The sequence below is a fragment of the Nannospalax galili genome, unplaced genomic scaffold, assembly GCF_000622305.1.
Source record: "Nannospalax galili isolate Female #2095 unplaced genomic scaffold, S.galili_v1.0 scaffold134, whole genome shotgun sequence".
Classification (NCBI taxonomy): domain Eukaryota; kingdom Metazoa; phylum Chordata; class Mammalia; order Rodentia; family Spalacidae; genus Nannospalax; species Nannospalax galili.
Genome location: NW_008335593.1, coordinates 1043304 through 1067926, shown reverse-complemented (window position 1 = coordinate 1067926; position 24623 = coordinate 1043304). Strand labels below are relative to the sequence as shown.

The 24623-nt window shown below is 44.3% G+C and overlaps 1 protein-coding gene across 1 annotated transcript in view; it reads right to left on the bottom strand.

Moving 5' to 3' along the window:
• The window catches only part of Dlgap2 (DLG associated protein 2), an 886725-nt gene that overhangs the window by 168644 nt on the left and 693458 nt on the right, over positions 1-24623 (bottom strand). The window contains exon 5 of the mRNA XM_029562223.1: positions 11819-11884. Within this exon, the coding sequence (XP_029418083.1) occupies positions 11819-11884 (66 nt within the window). The remainder of the gene's footprint in view (positions 1-11818; positions 11885-24623) is intronic.

Below are 24623 nucleotides of genomic sequence, written 5' to 3'. Positions count from 1 at the left end.
AGAGAGAGAGAGAGAGAGAGAGAGAGAGAGAGAGAGATAGGGAGAGAGAGAAAGCTTGGGTGGTGTAAAAACCCAGAGGGAAATGTATTAACTCTAAAATACACATACAATATCTGAGCATGAGTGCATGTGTGCACTTGAATGTTCTACAAAGAGGAACACAGTGCCAGACAGGAGAAACTTGCCTTTGAGTTGTTGGTCAGGGTGGTTCTAGTGACTTCCAAAATAACATAGGATATTGCCATAGCCCTCGATTACCCCCCAGAACTTGAAGGTAAGACCATACTACTGAAGACAGGACATACCTCGGACACAGAACTTGGAGCAATGGAGCTGGAACTAACTTGGAAGGCTTCTCCCTGAAGAATAGCTCTCATAGTTCTGGAGGCTACCATGCAAACTGCTAAAAGAGAAAATCAATCAATGGTCCAACCCAGCTCCAAAGCCTAATAACCACAATAGCTGGTACAGCAAACTACTGCTACTGGTGCAGTAGTGATGCTTTTATCTAGGGGATAATCAAAAGCTATCTAATTGGGATTAAACCTTTCTCAGTGGGAGGGAATTCATGGGTGGCACCGTAAATATAGCCTGATACACATTCCTGGAGAAGTCATAGATCCTAGAGAAAACCCTATCTCTGTCATATCTCTAGACAAATGAAATTTCTTACTGTATGCTAAATAGGGATCCTTACATTTATAAACAAGTATATCATTCACCACTCATCAAAGAAGCTTCTTTTTGCAACAGATGGAAGCCAGTACAGAGTTCCACAACTGGACACACACACACACACACACACACACACACACACACACACAGTATATGTCTCAGAGATGCCCCCCCCATTTAAATGACACATCTACAGTGGAACCTCTATACTTAAGGCTCATGGAATATAGTAGAACAGGGAGCAGAGAGAACACTAATACATTCCCGAACTCTTACCAGAGAAGCTTCTTCATACAATAACATGTGATACACACAGAAGGCCACATCTGGCTAAGTTTTAGAGAACAAGAGACTGTAGAGTGTGTGTCCTTGGATAGGACTCCTATATTAAGCCTCACCCACCCATGGCTTAGGGACCATTGTAGAAGAGGAGGTAAAAAGATTGTAAGAGCCAGGGTTGGTGCATAAAGATACGGAAACAGAGGCTTTCAGACCACTGAGAACTTGCTCATATGAACTTGCATCAATGGTGACAACATGCACAAGACCCATGCTGACTCAACCAAACAAAACCCAGCATAGAACAAGGGAAATGGGCAGCAGCCCCAGCCCTAGCTGAGGAACTATTGGCAACTGATTACTGCAGGGTGAGGGAGTTGATGTTCTTTAAGGGAGTGACTGTAGACAGGCTGACTAGACTCCAGTGGATGAACTTGCACTGAGGGACATCTGGGTACAAATGCTTGACCAAATAGTACTTAAATATACAGGAGAATGCATGAAATCCAGTGGGGGAGGGGGCTATGGGAGCTGCAGGTGGTGGGATCTAAATTCGACTAAGATTTATTATATGAAATACACAAAAACTCAATAAAATATTTTTAAAAATTAAGAAAATGTGCCACTTAGGGCTAAGTATCTTACAATTATTCTCTATATTTGACCAGTTGTGGAACTCTGTGTTAGTCTCCATCTGTTGCAAAAGGAAACTTCTTTGAAGAGTGGTGAGACATGCACTTGTCTGTAAAATAAGGATGCATACTTAGAATCCAATAGGAAATTGTGCTGGTCTAGGGATGTGGCAAAAGTAGGTGTTTTTCTAGGATCTATGACCTCTCCAGCCATGTATATTTGGTTATGTTCACAGTACCACACATAAATTCCCTCCCATCGAGCAGGCCTTAAATTAGACAGCTGTTGATTACTAATGCACCAACAGCAATAGTGATCGATATCTTTAGTAATTAGGAAAATGCAAATTAAAACCACTTTGAGTTCATCTAATCCCAGTCAGAATGGCTAAGATCAAGAGCACAAATGACAAAATGCTGGTGTGGATGCAGTGAACCCTCATTCACTACTGGTGGGATTTCAAACTGGTGCAACCACTGTGGAAGTAAGTATAGAAAACTCTTAAACACTAAAAATCAATCTAGCATATAATCTGGTTATACCAGTCCTTGGCATATATCCAAAGGGCTCATCCTACTACAGAGATACTTGGATACCTATGTTTGTTGCTACCCTTTTCACAATAGCTAAGAAATGGAAACAACCTAATGTTCCTCAACTGACGAATGGATAATGAAAATGTGATACATGTACACAATGGCGCTCTACTCAGTGGTAAAGAAAAACAAAATCATGGAATTTTCAGGTAAATGGATGGAACTAGAAACTGTTATACTAAGTGAAGTAACAGGGCCAGAAAAACAAGAGACATATGTTCTCTCTCAATGTGAGTATATATCCTGGTGTAACCACAGGAGCCAGGAAAATGGAAAGGAACCATGGGGGTTAAGGGGAAGGAGCTCAAGACAGGGGGGATAGTATGAGACAAGTCTTGTCAAGGGGGGAATGAGGAAAAGGGGGCACTTTAACTGGGGAGGGAGTAGGGAGGGCTATACAGAGGTAGTGAGAGGTGAGCTAAATAATGCTTAGATGATGTGAAAAACCAGAAGGAAATGTATTAAAGTCCCATTAAACACACACACACACACACACACACACACACACACACACACACAGCTGAAGGCTCTATAACAACCACCTAAAACAGTGCCAGGCAGGAGAAATTTCCCTTTGAGTTGTTGCTCAGGGTAGTCCACAAGACTCCTCCAATAATATAGGCTGTTGTCACAACTCTTGATTGCCTCCCAGAATTCAAAAATAAGACCATATTGCAGAAGACAGGCCACACTTCAGATACAGGACTTGGAACCATAGAGCTGTAACTGACCTGGAAGCCTCCTCCTTGAAGATCAGCTCATGGTAGCAGAAGATACTATGCAAGTTACCAAGGGAGAAAAGCCTGACAATGGTCCTACCCAGCTGGAAAGCCTAACAAACAACGACTAGCCCAGCAATCTATTACTATTTTTTCAAATTTTTATGGAGACTGCCTTAAATTTTTAGATGACTTTCAGTAGCATAGCCATTTTTACAATATTACTTCTGCTGATCTATGAACACCAGAATTTTTTCACTTTATGAGATTTTCATTTTCTTTCTTCAGTGTTTTACAGTTTCTTTATAGACGTCTTTCATTTCTTTGTTTAAGTTCATTCCTAGGAAAAGTTTTTTTTTTAATCAGATACAATAGTTTCTGGTGGAATGTTTAGAGTCTTTTATGCATATGATTATTTCATCAGCAAACAGGGATAATTTGACCTCTTCCATTTCTAGTCTATCCTTTCTATTTCCTTTTATTGACTTATCACTCTGGTTAATATTTCAAGCACTCTGTTGAATAAGAATGGAGACAGTGTACAACCTCCATTCACTTCTGATTTTAGAGGAAAAGCTTTCCATTTTCCCTATTTTGTGTAAGATAGGTTACAGGCCTTTTAATATAGTTATGATGCTTCTATTCTGAGTTTTTCAGAGTATTTATCATGATGGGGTGTGGAGTTTTTCTGAAGGTGTTCTAATCTACTGAGATGGCTGCACTTTTTGTCCTTGATTCTGTTTATCTGATGTATTATGTTTATTGACATGCATATGTTGAACTCCCCTCACATTTCTGAAATAAATTCAATTTGATTATAGTAATGATGTTTCAAATGTGTTCTTGAATTCAATTTATTATCATATTGAAGATTTTTTTCATCTGTGTTCATCAAGGATATTGCTACCTATTTTAGTTTTTGGCTATGACTTTATCAGGTTTTAGTATCAGGTTAATTATGGCTTGAATGAGTCTGGAAGTGTTCTAGCTCTTCTTATTTCATGGAATATTTTGAGAAGTCTTGGTATTAGTTCTCTAAAGGTCTCAGAGTTTAGTGCTGAATCTTCATAATTATGGGCTTTTCTTTGTTAGGAAAATTTTTAGTTTTGGTTCAGCTTTACATATTCTTGGTTCAATTTTTATGTCATAAGTGTTTAGAAATGTATCTGTTTCATCTCAAATTTCCAATTTAATGGAATGTAAGTTTTCAAAATATAACTTTTTCCTAATGATCTCATGAACTCCAGTTCTATCTGTTATGATATCATCTTTTCTGTGTCTTATTTGTGTTAATTTGTATCTTCTTTCTTTTTTGCTTAATTTAGTTAATGATTCGTCAATTATTTTTATCTTTTCAAGGGAGCGACTCTTCCTTTTATCCTTTGTAATGCTCTATTCATTCCCAATGGCATTAATTCCAGCTCTGATCTTTATTATAATTTTCATTTTCTATGTCGGGGTGTGGCTTATTCTTCGTTTTCTAAGACCTTGAGTTACATTGTTCTATTTGAGGCCAGTCTGAGTTTTTAACGTAGGCTTATGTGTTTGTAAAGGACAGTTATACACGTCTCTCTTAGAAGAGCTAGAGGTTCTAGCATGTTGTGTTTTCACTTTCATCTGATACTAGTGATTTTAAAATTCCCCCTTGACCACTCCCATGACCAAATGGATCATTCAAAAGTGAATTGTTCAATTTCCCTATGATTATGTATATCTGTAATTTCTCATTATTTATTTTTAGTTTTATTATATTATGATCTGACAAAATACAAATTTTTTCACTTTTCTTGTATTTGTTAAGATTTGCTACATATCCTAAAATAGGATAAACTGTGGAGAAAATTCCATGGGCTGCAAGTGAGGTGTGTTTCTTGTCAGTAGCAAACACTTGGCTCTTGTTTTGTGATTCAGTCTTTAAGTTCATGTCTCTTGATTAGAGAACTGACATCATCAACATCCAGAGCTATTATTAATAGGCATGTATTGGGGCTAGAAAGATGACTTAGTGGGTAACATGCTTGTTTTATAAGCATTAGGTCCTGAGGCTTGGGTCCCTAGCACTCAAAGGTGATGCACACCTGTGCCCCCAGCCAAGGGGTTGGGACTTAGATAAGCAGAGGCCAAGGGCTCACTGGAAATCCAGTCTAGCCAGAGGCCTGAGTTCTGTCTCACAAAAGAGGTGGGCAGTGTTAGAGGGAGACAGCCAACGTTGACCTCTGGCCTCCACATGCACGCGCACGCGCGCACACACACACACATGTGCACACATACATGCTATACATTTATCCCTGTCACTTTTTTACTTCTGTTATGTTAGTTTCCTCATTTGCTTATTTATTTTTCTAGAAAGTGCTATTCCTTCCATATTCTCGTGGTTTCTACTTTCCTTTTTGTTTGCAGGATTCCTTTAAGTATCTTCTGCAGTATTGGTTAGTAGTGCTGGCTTAGTGGTCCTGAATTTCTTTAGTTTGTGTTTATCATAGACTGTCTCTATTGTTCCTTTTATTTCCTTTGATTGTGAAGGATAACTTTTGCTGGACACAGTACCTAAGTTTGCTGTCATTTTCTTTCAGGGCTTAGAGAACATTCTATGCCCTCTTGGCTTTTAAAGTTTCTGTTGAGAAACCTATTGTTCTGTTGGGTTTGCCTTAATATGAGACTTGGTGTTTCTTGTAACTCAATATTTAGGCTCAGAAATTTTACCTAGTTAGTTTGCAGCTAATATTTGCCTTCTGGAGACTGGCTTGTGCTACAAAGGAAAGGCTAGTGGCTAGTGGCAAATAGTTTGCTGGTGCTCAGAGGGTAGACATGTGTTTGCACCTGTCTCTACCTGCTGTTGCTAGAAAACACAGATGTGTGTCCCTGTGATCCCTTTATGGCTGGACCTCTGTCCCTGGACCAACCTATGCACGACTACTAGGTTACTGGGAGGCCAGAAGTCCCCTGCAGGATGGCAGAGTCTCTATTTCATATATCCACTCTGCAGATTCATCTCTCTGAGAACTTGGGTTCTCAGTTTTCATCAGAGAATGTTAATAGCAGCCATAAATTTGTCCAATTAATCTTCAGAACCAGAACATACAAGAGGTTGTCAAGGTCTCCTCTTCAGACACACAGCTGAGAATGTATTCAAGCATTTGTGCTCAGACATTTCAGAATTCTCAGAAAGGCAATTTCTTGGCTACACCAATTTCTGTTACTTGTTTTTAATAACCTGTGGGATTTTCACTCTCAGTTCAGGTTGCCGTAAACTGTGCCTTTTCTCATGAGTGACTCGCAGTACAACTCCAGCATTTGGGGGCTGTGGTGTTCTGTGCTAATCTTTAGATTAGGGAGGAGAAGGGATGGATGGGGCAGATACAGCATGTGCTTGCTGGTGACACATGCCTACTGTACCACCATCTCTAGTGCTTTGCTAGCTAACCCATTTTACTGTGATGAACTTTGACATTTAACTGGTGATACTTCTTTTAGGAAATTGTGCAAATAAACAATTGAATCATCACGTTAAGGTAGGATATAAAATTCCCGGATTATTTTAACGTTTATATTGTTTCACTGGAAATCTTTGTATTGTTGTTCAGACTGTTCTCTGCTGCCACCAAGTTTGCCGGCTGTATTGGCTCTCTGTAGTGTGACCAGCTGAGCTCTGATTCGTTGTCTCCTTCACTACTTCTCCTGGGACACATGGACCAGACGGGGTGAGGGGACTGCAGGCCTCTGCCCTGCCTTTGAGGGCTACGCTTACTCAGACAGCTCCAATCCCAGGGGAATTCTAAAAGGCAGTAATGTTTAATTAGTGCTAATTGTACCTGGTGATAGCTAATACCAAATATTTATGCTTTTTGCTAACCTTGATAAGACCTGGAGTACATTGTTTCTCTTTTTAGTTCTAAACAGGTTTGAGATTCCTGTTCACTCATGTGGCACATGGGTTATCATGGACATCAGGCTCTGCCACAGAAAATTGTCACCCACTAATGAAATTTATCTTTTTGGTTTCATAGTTGCAATTGAAAATGGGGAGCACATCCATTAATGAGAAGTTTTTAAGCTGAATTAGCTAATGGCTTGAGGGGAAGATGGAACATTCTGAGAGATTTGTATGGAGAAATTGAAGTCAGCTCACAAGGCATGCCAACTGATCAAGCAAGCAAACACATGCAATGTATGTATGTCAGGTCTGTGTTTGTTCCAAACACATTTTTATTAATTAGATAACACCTAATTCAATGTTGTGTGTGAATACACTGTTCGAATTTTGTTTATAAGTTGGACAACTGTGTAGCCTCCAAAGATGGCGTGGACCCAGAGCCCTGGGATTCAGCGAGAATTCACTTCACTTCTTGGTCAGAAAATAGCCCGCCAAAAGGAGCCCACTGACTGCTGACAGACTGCGTGGCGCAGACCAATCAGAAAACGATACGCTGACTAAAGGGACTTGGGGGCGGAGAAAAGGGAAATATAAGGTCTGCCTCCTCCTGCATTAAACGAGCCTGCAGCACCTCGCCTAGTGCTTGCTTCTCCTGACTCCTGGGGTCTGTGTGTGTCATGACTCTGCGCCTCTTGCTTCGCCCCCCCCAATCGGCAGGGGACCCGATCCAGGTCAGGGTCTTCACAGCTGGCCTGAGGAGAACCCACAACACAACTGGAGCAGCATGGGTACCATAAGGTCCCACAGGATCTGGCTTAGCTCAGATCTGAAATGGCCACTCATCCATCAATGACCTTAAACAAAACCTAGTTTCCCACACTTCAGTACCGTGGTCTGTGGGGTCTGTGGCTAGAGAAGACTGTCAGTTGCTATTCTCAAAGGCTTGTCTGGACCCAAATGTGCTGACCCAAAGCAGTCAAATGACATGGGGTGATTGATGCTGGGGTCAGCATCCCTCCAATTAGTCCTTCAAAGGCCTCTGGGACCTTCTTACCTTGTCATCCCTTTCATGGAGACAGAAATATCCAGGGGTGAAATGTCCCACACCCTCAGAAGCCACAGCAGAGCCCCTGCTGCTCTTATAGCCCACAAACTATAAAGCTCCCCTGAAGTTGAGCATTTGGTGGTTAACCTCACGTTCTCCTTCTGCAGCTGACCTTCACATCACCAGCCCTGGAAGCCATCTTTCCAAGTGCAGTCCAGCATATCTCCAGAGAAGACTCTCAGGATTCCAACTGTGTCCGTCGAGAGGACAAACACCTTGCACAGATGTGGGCTCTGTTTTGAACACCCATTTGCACAGGCCCTGCTGATGATTATATTTGGTTCAAGAGGCAAACCCCTAAACACAGCAAGTCTTTGGGATCTAAAAACACTTGTGGAAGGCTGGATACTGATTTTTGCAATTTGCAAATGGCCCTAGTCACCATGGAAATCATGTTCTAGAATGACACTAAGCAAGGCAGGTGTCTGTTGGGAGCACTGGGCTGTCTTCCCTGCCCTGAGTGCTACATCTTGCTCCTGTAAATCTGAATTGCTCTTACACCTTGTTGGTGAGGTCAGCTCATCTGGCCACAGTGTCATGGTGACAACAGAGGCAGCAACAGGGACAGAGGTTGATACTCATGGACACTTGTGGTCCTAAAGCCTTCTTTGTATTTTTATTACATTTTAATTAACTTTGTGTGTGTGCATGCTTGTGTGTGTGTGTCATGGTAGCAACAAGCAGGAGCTGGTTTTCTCCTTCTACCCTCAGTACCCCAGGGATCTAACTGGGGTCTTCAGGGATCTAACTGGGGTCTTCAGGGATCAAACTGGAGTCTTTAGGGATCTAACTGGAGTCTTTAGGGATCTAACTGGGGTCTTCATTTAATTAACTTTGTGTGTGTGCATGCTTGTGTGTGTGTGTCATGGTAGCAACAAGCAGGAGCTGGTTTTCTCCTTCTACCCTCAGTACCCCAGGGATCTAACTGGGGTCTTCAGGGATCAAACTGGAGTCTTCAGGGATCTAACTGGAGTCTTCAGGCAAACACTCTCATCCCCTGAATCATCATGTGATTGTTTTCAGATGATCTGCTTTTGTGTGTGTGCATGTTCATGTGTGTGGGTACACATGTGTACATGGTATATATAATTGTGTATGATGAGTATACGTATTTGTGTATGATGTGTGTATGTATATGATGTATTGTAGGATGTGTGTTCATGTGTGTATGATGTATATGTGTATGATATACATGTATGACTGCATGTATTATGTGTATGTATGTAAAATATGTGTGTATGTGTGCATGTATATGATTGTGCATAAATGGTGTTTATGTGTATGTGTGTGCATTTGTTTCGAGAGGATTTTAAAAAATTTATTTATTATTTTTATTTTATTTTATCTTTTTTTTTTATCTTATTTTATGTGTATGAGTGTATTGCCTGTATGTATGTAAGTGTACCTATTGGTACAGGGCCCATGGAGGTCAGAAGAGGGCGTCAGATCCCCTGGAACTAGAGTTATGGACAGTTGTTAGCCACCATGTGGGTGCTAACCACCTGGGTCCTCTGCAAGAGCAGCTAGTGCTCTTAACTGCTGAGTCATCTCTCCAGCCAGAGAGGATTTATTTCCATGGGAACAGACCTGGGTACAGAGAGCATACTTCCACTCAATGAGCTTGGGTGGTAGAGCCAGCACTCAGAAACACACTGACTACACCCGTGCCTGGTGTTCACACCTGAGGTTAACAGGCAAGTATGCTTCAGAGACGCATTGTAATGTGTCAGTCAGTGCCAGGAAGGGGTGTACTTGAGACTCTCATCTATCTGTCTGGCTATGTCTAGCAACAGCAGGTCCCTGAGGGAAGGCAGGGTCTGGGGCACCCTCTGGGACTGCAGTCTTGCCTTTTGCTGACAGACAGGTAAGCTTGGAAGCTGAGGCTCTGTGAACACCCTGGATCTTGCGGACTGAGCTTATTCTACTGAGCCTATGGCTTCCTGGCTGAAGCATTTGTTTCCCCCCTTTCTGAAGGGAAATGTCACATATGGAGTTTGTTTTTTTCTAGCTTACAAGAGCCCCAGGCTGAGAGCAGCATCTGGCTGCTGCTCCCAAGGATCCTGTGAGTTATCCCTCTCTGTCCCTTCTGTCATCTGTCAGGGTGTGGTGAGCATACCAGCCACCTGCTCTAGTGCTGGCCACAACATGGCCTCTAGCAGAGCCCAGCCCTGTGTGACCTCTATTCAATTCTGCTTCAGGGAGGGCTGTACTTACTGTGTTTATCCTGAACTCACTCTTCCATGTTCTGAGATGATTTATGCATGGCTGCTGCAGGGATCTATGCTGAGCTCATGTAGCCCACTCTGAAATGAGGCCACTCCCCACAGGAGACCTCTTCCTTCTCAGGCCTGGCTCTGCTTGCCTCCAGGTATCACCCTTCCTGTCACCTGTCTTCCCAGGGCAAGAAGCTGCCAGGAGACCATGGCTGCTCAGTCTTGCAACTGTCTGTTGCCCTCCTGTACCTTTCCAGGTCCTCAGCTCTACTTTTGGTGTCTGGCTGGGGTGTGGAGACAGTTGATGGTGTCCTTCTTTCCCTTGAACACTCAGCTACGCACTGCTTTTCCTTCCTAGCTCTCTGCTGGACTGGGTTGCCAATCTCTGGCCCTCTGCAATGTTGCACCTACAGAGAAGACTCCACAACTGAGACTTGAAGGGAAGTGCCAACCAAGGCTCTGTGTGGTCCTTAGTCAGTGCTGGAAGCCTTAAATGCTGGTTCTGATATTAGCAAAGGAGTCAGCAGCAGCAGCAGCAGCAGCGATAGATAAACACAGCAGCGATGGGGAAGGCCAAGAGAGTAAAGGTGAATAATCCTTTGTCTGCCATCGTCTTTTTCATCTGGGCTGCTACCCACATGTGGGGTGGGTTGTCCCACAAGAACTAAGGCAATTAAGACAATTCATCATGTGACATTCCATACTCAGTTGATTCTAATTTGTGGCAAGTTAATTAAACGAAATGCATCATTAAAACTTACCATCACAAAGCCCAACAAGAGCACTGAAGCCCTTGAGGAGAACGTCATGGTGTCTGTGTCACTACGTGAGCCTCCCGTGTACTCCAACCACCCCCAGATTACTCATGGTGCGAGATGCAATTTAAAAGCTGAGCAAACAACTGCTATGTGTAGTTTTGAGGAAACCATCAAGAGTCTGCATGTGTTTTGCAGAGGTGAAATTTTTTTCAAGTATTCTCTAGCTGTGGTTGGTTGGATCCACAAACGAGGAAGGATGACTGTAATGTCTTCTGAAACCAATCTTACATAACTACTGAGAGGCCAGTTTAATGCCCGAGGGCATATTGGTTAATTTTTCAAATTGCTGAGACACAATGCCTCACTCGACAAAAGCAACTTAAGGGTTTTCTTTGGCTCATGGTTTGAAGGTACAGTTCATTCTGGTGGGGAAGGTGTGACAGAAGGAGCGTGAGGCAGCTGGTCACATTTCATCCTCAGTCAGGAAGCACAGAAATGAGTGCTGGCACCCAGCTTTCACCTTTATATTGATGGTGTTGACTAGCACTGGAGGAGGCAAGTGTGACATTCCCTCTGGGTAAACAGGAGGGATACCCATGATGAACCACTATCCAACTGAGGGTGCTCTGGTCCACGGGCACTGGCTGCTAGACAAACAAGACTGAAGGACAGCCAGCTTCCTCAGAGTGACTTAGGGTAGGTCGCAGTCTGGGGTCAGTTGAGGGAGGGGCTCTTAAGAGTGTGGTCTCTGCATTTCTATGTCCTTAATTCATCTGTTAATATGAGGAGCCAGGAAGCCCTTTTCTCATTGGGGTGTCACAAAATATTCACTGTTTTTGCAAAAAAATACACCATGATATTGTTTACTTAGTTCTTAGGTTTTGCATGAGTTTCTGACTAACAGGTGTGCCAGAGTGCATGGGGCTCTGATCACACTGCAGCTCCCCGCCAACTGCCATACTCTACCTATGTCCTCTTCCGCTGGACCAGGAAAGCTGAGGCCAGTCTGGGCCAGGTCTCCTCCTTCTTCCTCTGTAAGACACAAACAAAGTCCCTTTTACTTTTGTTCCTGTGTATCATCAGTCACCACCCACAGCTGAGACACTCGACAATCAACAGTTCACACACACTTTCTGTTTCTTCTGACTTGAGTGCTTGGAGTCAGTGTTTTGTACTGAAAACCAAAGAGCAACTGTCACTTTCTGTAACAGCCCCAAGATGCCACATGTGCTTTGTCTCCCATCCAGGCCCCAGCACAGGCAGTACGTGCAAACACATCTCAGTTTTCCTGTCAGATCACTTTGGTTTTATTAGATCTTGTCAGCATCAGCACAGGCTGCTCAGATGTCCTCACTGCTGTCTTCCTGGCTCCCTTGGACGAGTCAAGTCTCAGGGAGTCTGAATCATACTCCCTCCCCCTCCACCCCACACAAGAGATCCTCTCACTCCAGTGACTGTGATTATAACCATGCTTCAGTGTTCCATGTTCACAGCCTGCACAGAGTGTCTTAGCTCCTCCCACCAGTTCATTCTGGGTCAGTTTTGCCAGAGCATCCATTCCTCCTTCTGCAGGAGGTCAGTCTAGATCCCTGCACTAATTTTAAGTTTCTCACTCAACCCGGCACATCAGAGATGCTGCTGTCAGTGTGGATCACCACATACACACATGGGGATACTGGGTGGGAAGATGAAAGGGTGTGTTCTTATTCAGTTATTCCCTGAGGAGACGGAATCAGGGTCATCTGAGTCAGACCCCCATCCTGAGTTCGTCACAGCTTACCGGAGTCTGGGCTCTAGGGACATTTTGTTCCCATGTATGCTGCACAATCCAGAGTTCAGTGCCAGGGCACCCTGGCCTACACTGATATAGTTGTCAGTGTACAGTGCTAGTCTGAACATGGAGATGCAGTTCCGACAGAGGATCTTCTGTAGCACATTACACATGTGATTATGTCTTTACGCAAAGGATGTGTACGTAAATGATAGCATCTACACGCAGACAGAAGTACCCACCTACACGTAATCATTCTAATATACTTCCATAAATACAAATGTATTTTTTTTGAGTTAGGGTCTCCCTGTAGCCCCAGCTGTCCTGGAACTCACTATGCAGACCAGACTGGCCTTGAACTCACAGAGGTCTGCCTGCCTCTGCCTCCCGAGTGCTGGGATTAAAGGTGTGTGCTACCACACCTGGCCAAATGTATTTTTAGACTGAAGTATTTGTGGGTCATTCCAACATTGGTGGAGAGACTCTGAGTTTAGGCACATACTCACATCCCCAGGCATTGAATATTGCTAATCATGGGAGAGTCTGAACAGAATCTACACACACCATCACCACCCTGAGCCAGCACATCGCCACCCTCATCTCCAGTAGCTCCATGGAAGTTATGGCAGGAAAAAGGCAGGTTTGTCATGGAAGACGCTGAGGACAGAGATGAAGTAGACTTTCATTTCATGGGATCTCCCAACACTAGAACAACATGTGTTTACAGTAACCAACTGTCTGAACCAGATTCAATGTTTCATAAGCTAGTTTATTGTCACTGCTTGGCATCTACCTGTGAACCCTTTATGCCTGGCCAACAGCACTTTCTGCACACTTCACCATGTTTTCATTGATTTGTATTTTAGGTGTACGAGTATTTTGCCTCCATGTATGTAAGTGCACCATGGATGTGCAATGCCTATGGAGGCCAGAAGAGGTCATCATATCCCCCAGAACTGGAGTTATTGATTGTTGTTAGCTTCCATGTGGGTGCTGGGAATTGAAACTGGGTCCTCTGCGACAGCTGCCAGTGCTCTTAACCGCCGAGCCATCTCTCCAGCCCTACCCCATGTGTTTTCTTATTAGTGAACTGCTGCCTACTATGGAGATGGTGGGTTCAGGGACCACACTAAGGACAAGAAACCTAGATCCAGTACCAGCCACTTCTAACAAAGTACAGTTTCCATGGAGACCACTGCTACACAGTGTTACCTTAAAGTCAGATGGAATTCTGTTCTGGACCTTCAGTCTCAGATCTCACATTTCACTCAGTTTAAAAACAAAGTAAGAGCTTTTATGGAAAGGATTTTAACTTGAGCTAACATTGCATTGTCCAATGCTCAGCTAACAACAATGTAAGAATATGGGCAGAGTGCACAGCAAGGGTAACAGGCTGTGCCCTGTACCAGACAAGGTTGGTGTCACAGTCCTACAGCATCACAGAAGGAGAACCTGATCATTCTGAGAACAATACCCCAATGATAGTGGGTAGGTGAGCTTGCATTTTAGGCATAGGAGTGACTAGCTATATAATTTATCTTGGCCTTGTTAGTCAGATTGTGGTAATGGGAAGGGCTTGGTATGTGACAAACCCTTTCAACAGTAAAAGCAACATCCAATCAAGTGTGGTGACAAATGTCTTTAATCCCAGCACTCAGGAGGCAGAGCCAGGTGGACCTCTGTGAGTTTGAGGCTAGCCTGGTCTGCACAGTGAGTTCTAGGACAGCTGGAGCTACATAATGAGATTCTATCTCATTTGTTTTAAAGCACTACCCAGAAGGAGGGTGAGTGTATAGAAGGTCTCTATGTTTGGTGTCACCTCCTGGTGGACAAAACATAGCTTGGTATGAATATAATATGACCCTTCCTTATCTAACAAATGCTTTGGACTTTCAGGTCAGAATTTGTTTTCGCCATATTCTTACCCAGAATCCTAATCTATGCAGGCAAATGTCCTGCTCAGACTGAAAGTCACAGAAGAGATGAATGTCCTTGTTCTGCCTTCCCTACAGTCCCAGTGTCTTTGCAGTGGGCACTGATAAATGTGGGAAGAGTGGGCTGATGCACAGAGGATGCACTGGCTCTAAGTTAAATGACTATTTAATGATATCAGGGAGCCCACATCTGCCCCTTTCAGGGCTTAAAGATGTGTGAACACTGGCTGTTCAGTTGATCTCTCTCTTGCCTCCACATATGTTAAGAACTATTTCGCTCCAGCAATAATACAAAAGATGAGCAGTCCAATCTAAGAAGCAAGCTTGGTCGGGGCAGAAGAACAATAGTGCCATTAGCAAGGCTCTCAGGCATTCCAAAGCAGGGTGATTGCGAGCCTCCTCCACTCAGCCTCTTCATCTTCTCATGTTCAAGACCCATAGATCCAAGTCAGGAGGGGCTGTGAGACTGCGAGATTAATCAGTGCTCTGAAATTAATAGCCCCTACATCTGACACCATACTCAAATTTCTGTCACATTTTCTGAGCAAAAATAGCAAAGTGCTTTTGACTGAAAGTTCTGGAAATCACCCACTTACACATTTGAATGCATCTAACACTTGTTATTGAGTATCCAGTCCTCCCTGTAGATACTTCACTGTCCTGACTTGATGGGTTTTCTCTCTTCATATGGCTGAGCTCACTTTGTGACTTATTTTTCTTGCACACTGCAACTTAATGTCGGCTGTGTTTGGCAGAGTGTGACCAGGAATCCTGTGAACCTTTTCTGTGTGGGAATGAGGCCTTTCTGCAGTTTTGTGTCACAGTCCTCTTCCAAGGGTCAAACTCCAACTATATGTGTGCAAAGTACTTCTCCAAGATTGCAGCGGGAGCAAACTGTGGATGAGGCATTTCCGTAGCATCTGTGTGGCCAGAGAATGAGACTGTATCCTCTGGAGACTGGTGATGCGGTTCAAAGACTTCATTCTCTAAACATGTAATACATGCATTTTCTCCTCCCTCCGAACATGTAAGGTACATTTTCACACATCCCTGAGGCCACCTGCAAGTTATAGGCCAAGGCTCTGTTGAACCCTTGAGGTTTCTACAAAGTTCTGGCATGATTTAAGATGGCACTAACCAGACCCAGGCTCTATTAGAACACCACAGGGTGCACTGTACATGCCTCTACTAGTCACAGGATGAATCATTCACTGATGTTAGCCATTTACACTCTTGAAGGGGAATGAAGATGGTGAATTCTCAAGCAAAGAGCACAGTGATTCTGTAAGCTCAATCCTCTAACCACTGGACCACCACGAGGCTGTGTCACTGATGATTCCAGCAAAGAAGATGTAGATCAAAGAGGTTAACCACACTTTCTGAGGGCACAGGCACAGGTGTCACTGGCTGCTTTCACACTCTGGCCTCTTCTCTATCATCTACACGAACCCCATGATGATGCCACTGACACCAGTGTGGTGCTGGAGAGTCTCCTGGGGTCTGTGAGGACTGAAGTGGCATGAACTACAAATCTTTCTGACTAAAAGGCAAAAGAGATGAGAGGAATGATGTGAAGTAGGGAGGTGACAGATGGGCCGGGAAATCACTTCTAAGATGGAGGCAGACTCTCAGGGAAGCAGTGAACACTACAGTTCTTTGCCCAGGCATCTCTGGGAAGGTGGTATAGGTGGCACCTCACTGTCTCTGTGTATAGCATGTGTCCAGACACCCTCTGGAAGGTGGTATATGTGGCACCTCACTGCCTCTGTGGACAGCATGGGCCCTGTGTCCTGGCATCTCTGAAGGCTGTAGGTGGCCACATCACCATCTTGGAATGATCCATTCCTGTCTTGACATCAGCAGCACCTAGAGCTCATCCTTTGCCTTCATAGCTCCCAGAGGGTCCTGTTGGGTGCTTGATGGCCATCGGTATCATGTGTGGTGCATAAACTCTGAGGAACATCTGAGATGACTGAGTTGGGTAATGAGTAAGTCAAAGTGTTCATCTTGGACACCAGATACTGTAGGCACCAGGATGATACCCTACAGGGACTGGGGTAGAATCAGTGACCAGAGCAATTGAATGGGCCTGGGTGACAGAGGCTGGAGCTGCTGTCCCTGGAGCAGAGTTGTCCATCAGCATGATACAGGTGGTAGGTCCTATGCACAGAGGCTTTCAGCAGCGTGAGGCCAATATTTATATTTCAACCACAGCACAGTGATGGAGTAGGCTCCAGACCTTCCACATGGAGCTCACAAGACCATGCCATTGCCTCCTGACTGCATGCTTGACCTCTGGTGGAGAACCCACCCCCCAGATGGGGCTGCCCTAGTACTTGGTTCCAAGGCATCCGGGAGAATGGAAATCTAAAGCATTGAGTCCACGCAGCAGTGGTGTCATGCAGAGCCATGCACCATGGCTTGCACTGTTCCCTCCTGCTTGTGTCTTCCTTGGGCGTGACTCTTCCCTTGGGGCTGGCTGGGAAGGTGGGCAGGCTCCTGGATACCAGATGGCTTGTTGTCCCTGAAGATTCATGTGAGGAAGGTTTGGCAGTGACAGAGGTGGGACCTCGAAAGCTGGTAAGATGGGAGGGCATTCACATCATCACCACCAACAAGCTCTTAGCTGAATGGACTATACACAAAAGTGGGCCTGGCTACAGAAGCAGCTCACTGGAAGGTATGCCTTTTGACAGTGTGAAGGGATATCTTTTCCTTTCTATTATTTTCTTTAGTGAACATACAAAACAATGGGTTTTGTTCCAAGATTTTCACATGGAAATCATCGTGCTCTGTTCTTGTTTGCCCCCCATTATCCGTCTTCCTGTCCCTCCTACCTTCCTCCCCCAACCAGCTTCCCTTCTGTTTTCTTGTCACATATATATGTGTCCATGTATGTATACATACATTTATTTAAATATCGATTCTATGAGATAAAACATGATACCTTGTGTTTCCAGCATTATCCTGCCATGTGTTCCTTTTAGACCTTCTCCATTTTCTTCAAGGTCAACACTGAGGGGCACATGATGTCCCTGTTTGTTTTTCTCTCTCTGCTTCTTGGCTACCTTGAGGTGAGCAGCATGTTTTTCCATGACACTCTGCCTCACCACAGTCTGAATGCTGGCTGTGTGCAGACATCTCTGATGTCACTGTGAATCAACATAAATCTCTCCTTTGGATTTCTCTCAGGTAATTTGCCACGAATAACTGAAAGCCAACTAACACATGTGCCATATGTTAGTTATCTGCTGCCCCACTTTATTGTCTGGTCACACTGTGTCATGCCAGGAACCATCAGCTTCCTGCCACCAGTGTAGAATGGAGATCTCAAGTGATTTCCCTGTGGCCACAGAGGTGGTGGGTTACCACGAAGCATGGCCGCTGAGCCTAGGTCCAGTACCCTATCTACCTTTTTGTATGGTTTGCATCTCTGTGGAGAGTCTACACTGACAGATCCTACTTTGGTCCTACAGATCAGTTCATGCATGTGACTGCAGAGGAAATAGCATATATTATTAGCAATGCTCTTGAAAAACTGAGGTAAGGAGCCAAGTGGTTTTCTATTTCTCTTCCTCTCCCCTGACCTGAAGCTTCTCTTCAGATACTAGAGCTGCAGAAGAAGCAGGTAAAGTTAACCTGGGGAGAGGGTGGGGTCAGCGCTGGGAGACGGTGGTCAGCGCTGGGAGAGGAGGGTGGGGTCAATGCTGGGAGATGGTGGGGTCAGCGCTGGGAGAGGGGGTCAACCTGGGGAGAGGGTGGTCAACCTGGGGAGAGGGTGGGGTCACCCCAGGGAGAGGGTGGAGTCAACTTAAGGAGATGGCAGAGTTAGTCCAGGTAAAGAGGTGAGTCAACACACAGAGATGGTGGAGACAGCTCTGGGAGGGGGGCGTGTCAATCCAGGGAGAGGACAGTCAAACTTCTGATTCCCCTTTGTTCTGAATTGCAGGCACTTCCATTTATTGCTTCATGACATATTTTTGGTCTATTGTCTGTTTTCTTTCAAACTGGGACTAAAATTTGAAATTTCTGCTACTGAAGGTATCAGCAGCTGACCGTAATCAATCAAGACCAGGGTAGCTCAGCTCTGTCTCCCCACCTTTCCTGGGGGTGACTCTGTCCCCTCCTTTCCTGGGGGTGACTCTGTCCCCACCTTTCCTGGGGGTGACTCTGTCCCCTCCTTTCCAGGGTGACTCTGTCCCCTCCTTTCCTGGGGGTGACTCTGTCCCCACCTTTCCGGGGGTGACTCTGTCCCCTCCTTTCCTGGGGGTGACTCTGTCCCCTCCTTTCCGGGGGTGACTCTGTCCCCACCTTTCCGGGGGTGACTCTGTCCCCTCCTTTCCTGGGGGTGACTCTGTCCCCTCCTTTCCGGGGGTGACTCTGTCCCCACCTTTCCGGGGGTGACTCTGTCCCCTCCTTTCCGGGGGTGATTGTGAACTGTCCATCCCTTTGTGCTTCAGCCGTTTCTGGGCTCTAAGACGGCAGGCAGGAGAGGCAGCTTGGCACCCGTGTTGTGACCTCTGTCCTAATCTGATGTGACTCTGAGCCCCAGTGACTCTGCTGAGCCTCGGCCCTGCTCAGAACCTCCATGCTCTTCTGGTGCAGCCCAGCACACCCCTCAATTTCACACATTTTCTGGATGGTAAGGACTTTGTCCTGGCTTTTCTGAAGAACTCTATCTTCTACCTCCACATAGGGTGGAGAGGGGAGAGGTGGGTCAGGTCAAAGTCAGAATTCTACATGTGAGCCATGTAAACAAATATGGACCGGCCCCTTGAGCTCCTTCAGGCAGTGGAGTGACTGCATGTCCTGGCCATCGGCACAGGCCATAGCCACCACGGAGTTTTCATGGAAACATCCAAACTGTTTGCTGACTCTTCTATCCAGTTCCACAAACTGAGCACCCCCACTTTCTAGACTCTGCATTCTCTAAAAGTTTACTCTCAAGAAAGCACACTTGAGTCTAAATTTTGGCCGCTTCTCTAATGACAGGATTTGAAGGCTGCTTAAATGAAGGCTTCGTTTCTGCCTGGCTGGGACAATGACACTGATGAGTCTTAATGCAGGCTTCCTCTTCCATTTCAGCCACAGCTGCACCACCAGACTGCAGCCAGCCGCTGCCATGATGATAACCAGGGCCTTCTCTTTGACAAGGCAGAAGCACTCATCATTCTATTTTGGACTGAAGATAGAGGCTCAGTAGAGGCTGCCTTGAAGTCTGCGTAATCCATAGTTCAATGTCGCTTGATGAGGCTAAGAGGAAAAAAAGCCCCTGATGGGGGCACCACAGCTGGCTGAAGATGACAAGGGGAGATGCTCTCTCTCAGGGCAGGTGGGCAGCACCCCTGACAGCGGAGTGTCAGCATCCCAGCCCGCAAGTGTCAGGGTCACCTCTGGTTTTATGTCCCAGCTTTGAGGGCGGGTCAAGTTAAGGTAGTTGTGATCTGACTGTGCCTTCAAACAGGATGTAGAAACCTTTTCCAAAAGAGTTAGGCTGTAAGAGCAACATGCACTTAATTAAAAGATATTTATTAATTTGTAATTATATATGTGTGTGTCTGTGTGTGGGTATGTGCACATGAGTACAGGCACCCATGGAGACAGAGGCATTGGATCCCCCAGGAGCTGAAATCACAGGTGGTTATGAGCCACCAAACGTGATTGTTGGAAATTGAACTTGTATTTTCTGGAAGAGCAGAATATACTTTCGATCACTGAGTCATTTCTCCGGCCCAATGTCATTAATTTTTAATTTCTCTGGACTGAAGAAAACAATGAAAAAAGTGCTGAAGTAAAAGGCAGAATTTCTTATTTAAATGTCTGAACGCTTGAGGAGGAGATTATATCCATCTTCACTTAAACTTGAACATTATTCACCTGAAAAGTGACACTAATTATATTTTATATAACATGTTTGAAATCTAACTTCTAAATGCATGCAGTGTTAAGTCCTTTGCTCTTCCTCAGTATCTTATAAGTTTTAGAACAAAGATGCTTTAAAGACATGTCCATCGTGTTTGCACAGAAAATACCAGTTGATGGCCAAATAAAGGGCACCTCACAAAGCTCGAAAGCATGGCTAGCTGTCCAACAGAGCTGCTGTCGCTCTGAGCAGTGCCATGTAGATAGTTTCAGGGACCAGAGTGAGTGGTAATGAAATTGAACTTGCTTCTCGTCTTCAAGAAGTGGCCTCAATGCCCATCACGTCAGTAAGTCTTAGGGAGGTTGCTAGACAGTGCAAGGAACCCCAGCTTCATTGCATTTCAGAGGAATGAGGATGAGTTCAGGATATGTGTGGACATCCCATATAGTAACAGTTGTTTTCTGAAATTCAGATGTGACTGGGTACTCTTTACTTTCACTTGCTAAATCTTGCCTGCCTGTTTGTGGTTGAATGGACGAGGGACTGGGCAGCTGCTTTAGTAGTTCCAGAGGAGAACCTGGGGTGTACTCAGGGCTAGGGATCACCAGTCGTTTAGGAAAGCCCTGCTTCACCTTTACTAGACCACTCACTTACCTTGAGTAAGTAGTGCTGGACTGCCCAGGCCAGTCCAGACCCTCTCTACAATGCTTGTTCTAGAAAAGTCATTGCATGCTTATTTTTTAAAAGTATAATATGCATTCTGATAGAAAAAATTGTAGGTATTTTACATGAAAAATAGCAATGTTAATATTTAAACATTCATATTGTTAAATTTTAAAATTCTTTATCATACTATTTTGGGGGAGTGAGGAATAGGATCTCATGTAACCCAGGTTCACCTCAAACTCGCTACATAGCTGAGGATATCCTTGAGCTTCTTACTCTCCTGCTTCTACTTCCGGACTGGGATTCACCACTATGCCTGGTTTATACAGTGCTGGGGATTGAACTCAGGGCTTCATGGATGCTAGACAGGCATTCTACCAACTGAGCTACATCCTCAGCCTTTGACATACTATTTTAGTTTCCTACTTGAGATTGTCTGACCTCTAGCTTTGCCTCCTCCATCTCCACAGGGATGGGTGACCTCAGCCCCATGTGAGGCGTCCTGTATGAAGTGCACAGTTTCACTAAAGTTGTGCCTCTCCCTGGATTTTGTGCAAACTGACTTTAGGGTAACTTGGGATACTCACTGTTGTTTTTGTCGAGAAAAATGGCAGGCCTTGATTTTCAAAGGTCCAATTAAAGCAGAATGTCTAAATAAATTACAGCATGATTACAGCACAGAGCACTAAGGAGCTCTAAGTATTTTAGAAATTCCCAGCATGGTTGAGCTAGAAAGCTACATGAAAACTGTATTTTATGACCTGGCCTCACTGTGTGATGAAGACCAGAGGCAGTTCACAAAGCTTACAGTGGTTTTCTCTGGAGGAAAGATGGCTACATTTTATTTCCCCCTTGCAACTTTTTGTGCCTTCTGAATTTTCTTCAGCAAGCCTGCATACCTTCTTATAAGTACACAGTAAATTGTGAAAATACTTGAAATCAGAAGTTTCTTTATTACTGGAACTTGTTGGTCTGGAAAGAAAATGAAGATATGCACGGTCCTTCTCTAATAAAGATGAGTATTTGTTACCTTCCTCCTTCAGTAATACAATAGTGGAATTAAGATTGAGCAGGGGGCTCATAAAGAAAGGCCTGCTCATTCGTTAGCTCATCGGGCTCCTGGTGCTACTTATAGACTGACATTAAACCAAGACCTTGGTAATCACCAAAGACAGGATAAAGCTTCTGCTCTGGAACAGTGAAGCTCTGTTCTCGGTGACTTCCACTTTGAGCATACTGAGAGACATACCTGCATGCAGATCAGGAAAGACACCTCCCAAATGTTCCCTAATGGAGGTCATATGAGAAGGATGTAGCTGCTATAAATGATAGGAGTTTTTGGGTTTCTTACAGAACTTGAGCTCTGAGCAGAGGCTAATTAGAAGAGGTTACTGCATCTATAGGACTGCCCTCTGTCTCAGAGGCTCTACCTGATGCCTTAACAAGGATGTCAGAAGAAACATATGCCATGTTTGTAGGGGAATGACATGCCACCTTACCCTCCCTAAATCCAGGACCTTCCATGGCCCTTTCCCATTCCTTCTGTCCTGGTACAAGAGTTGACCTGTTGTCCTCATGTCCTAGCTACTGATTATGGCTATCAAACCTCAGAGAAGAGAGTTCACATCTGAATATTAAAACAAAATTCTATGAAATCCAATTGCAAATGAGAGCTAGTGGGTGATTAACCTAAATTCTATGATAGACAGCCCTGCATACGTTAGATGAGAACCTGGGCTCCAAGCCCACACTTTTCCCTATGCTACACAGAGTTATAAACTGCTCAGCTGCCTGCATAGCTGCAGCTAACCCTAGGTTGCTGGCTGTGACTGGGAGGCGCCAGATGTGGCTGGCACCTTTCCATCACTCTCAGGTACCCAAATCCCCTGTATGTTTGTTCTTTAAGTCGTTATTTTCCCAGCATTGAAACCCGAGCTCCAAGATTTTCTTAAACTCTCTGACATTCATGGGCAAGTGGGCCCCATAAAGCGCTCACAGGTATGAGTTCTGAGCTGATTCCGTGTTGCATGAGGCTGACCCTGTAGCTGTGTTCAGTCTCAGCGAGACTAGGCTACATGCACTATGTCCTGGGAAGATGAAGTGTGTGGGCAGCTGATGGAGCAGAATCCTGGTGTCTCTCACTTGGTGTTTCCCCTGTGGTGTTCTGGAAGTGGCTTTGTTGGGGGAATCCTGAAGATATCCTGGGTGTGGCTTAGAGCCACTGGAGGAACTGAGTCCTCTGACCTCAGTATGGAACATTCTCAGCAGTTACTGAAATTCTTTTTATCTTATTTATTATTTATTTATTTGTTATTTATTTACTTTATTTATTTATTTGTTTATTTATTTATTTATGTGTGAATGCCACATGTGTGTGAGTGCCCACGGAGGTCAGAAGAGGCAATGGATCTCCTGGAGCTGGAATTACAGGCAGTTGCTGCTTGACCTGGGTGTTGAGAACCAAACTAATTCCTTTAGAACCCTAGAAAATTGCCTTAACTGCTGAGCCATCTTTCTAGTCCCCTGATATTCTGTTTTAAAGACACCATGTAGTATAAATAGCAATGCTTCCATGTTTCTTATTTCATGTAAATCTAGTATGTTGTAGAAATGGGAGAGGGGGGCTCATCTGACAAGGATGCAGTGTGGCTCCAGCAACCTCCATAGGCAGTGTCCCGCCTTAGGGATCTATATGGCTTGAAAGCTGCGGAAAGTTGGTTTATAGTGTTCCACTAACTCCTAACATCCACTAAACACATGTGAACTGGGCTTTGACACATGCAGGCATACCGTGTGGTATGAAGAGGATGCTGGTTTGAGGGTCACTGTCCTGAAGAATGACATGTTCACAGTTGACTCTGTCTTGAGGAGACCTTCATGTCACCAGACATAGGTGATGGGCTCATGGAGGGATTCCAATTTTAAACATATGTCCTCATCCTCCACACACTAGTTAAAAGTTGTGTTCAGTTCTTACCAGAATTGAAGAAACTCAGTTATATCATATTAAATCTCTAGATGAAAGTATCTCCTATTCAAAATACTGCTACTCGCTCTCATTACTTTAGAAAGAAAGCAACTTCAGAAATATGATTTGTGGCTATTTTATACCCTGAGTCTTTGTAAATGTCGACTTTATACTGAGTAGAACGTACTACTGAGCTGAAAATCTGAATTTTGATCTATATCCCCAGGCCTCGTCATTATTCACCTACTTCACTTTGGATATTAATAAAACGAATAACATTTGTTAAAAATGACAGGTGAAACTGGCTACCCATTATTCATTGACAAATGGCGCCCACGGCATCACGCTTATTTTTCTAAATACATCACACATCGGGTTCATTGTAGGAAACCAAATAAATACAAGGTTTTATAGCAACACCAAGATCACAATTCATTTTTAAAGTCCTTGGTTTCCGGATCGATTTTGGTTTAACAAATTTTGTAGTTCTTGACCTGAAACACAACCAAAACAAAAAATGGACTGTACCACACTTGGGTGGCTTGCTGGCCCTTATTTGTTCCAGTCTT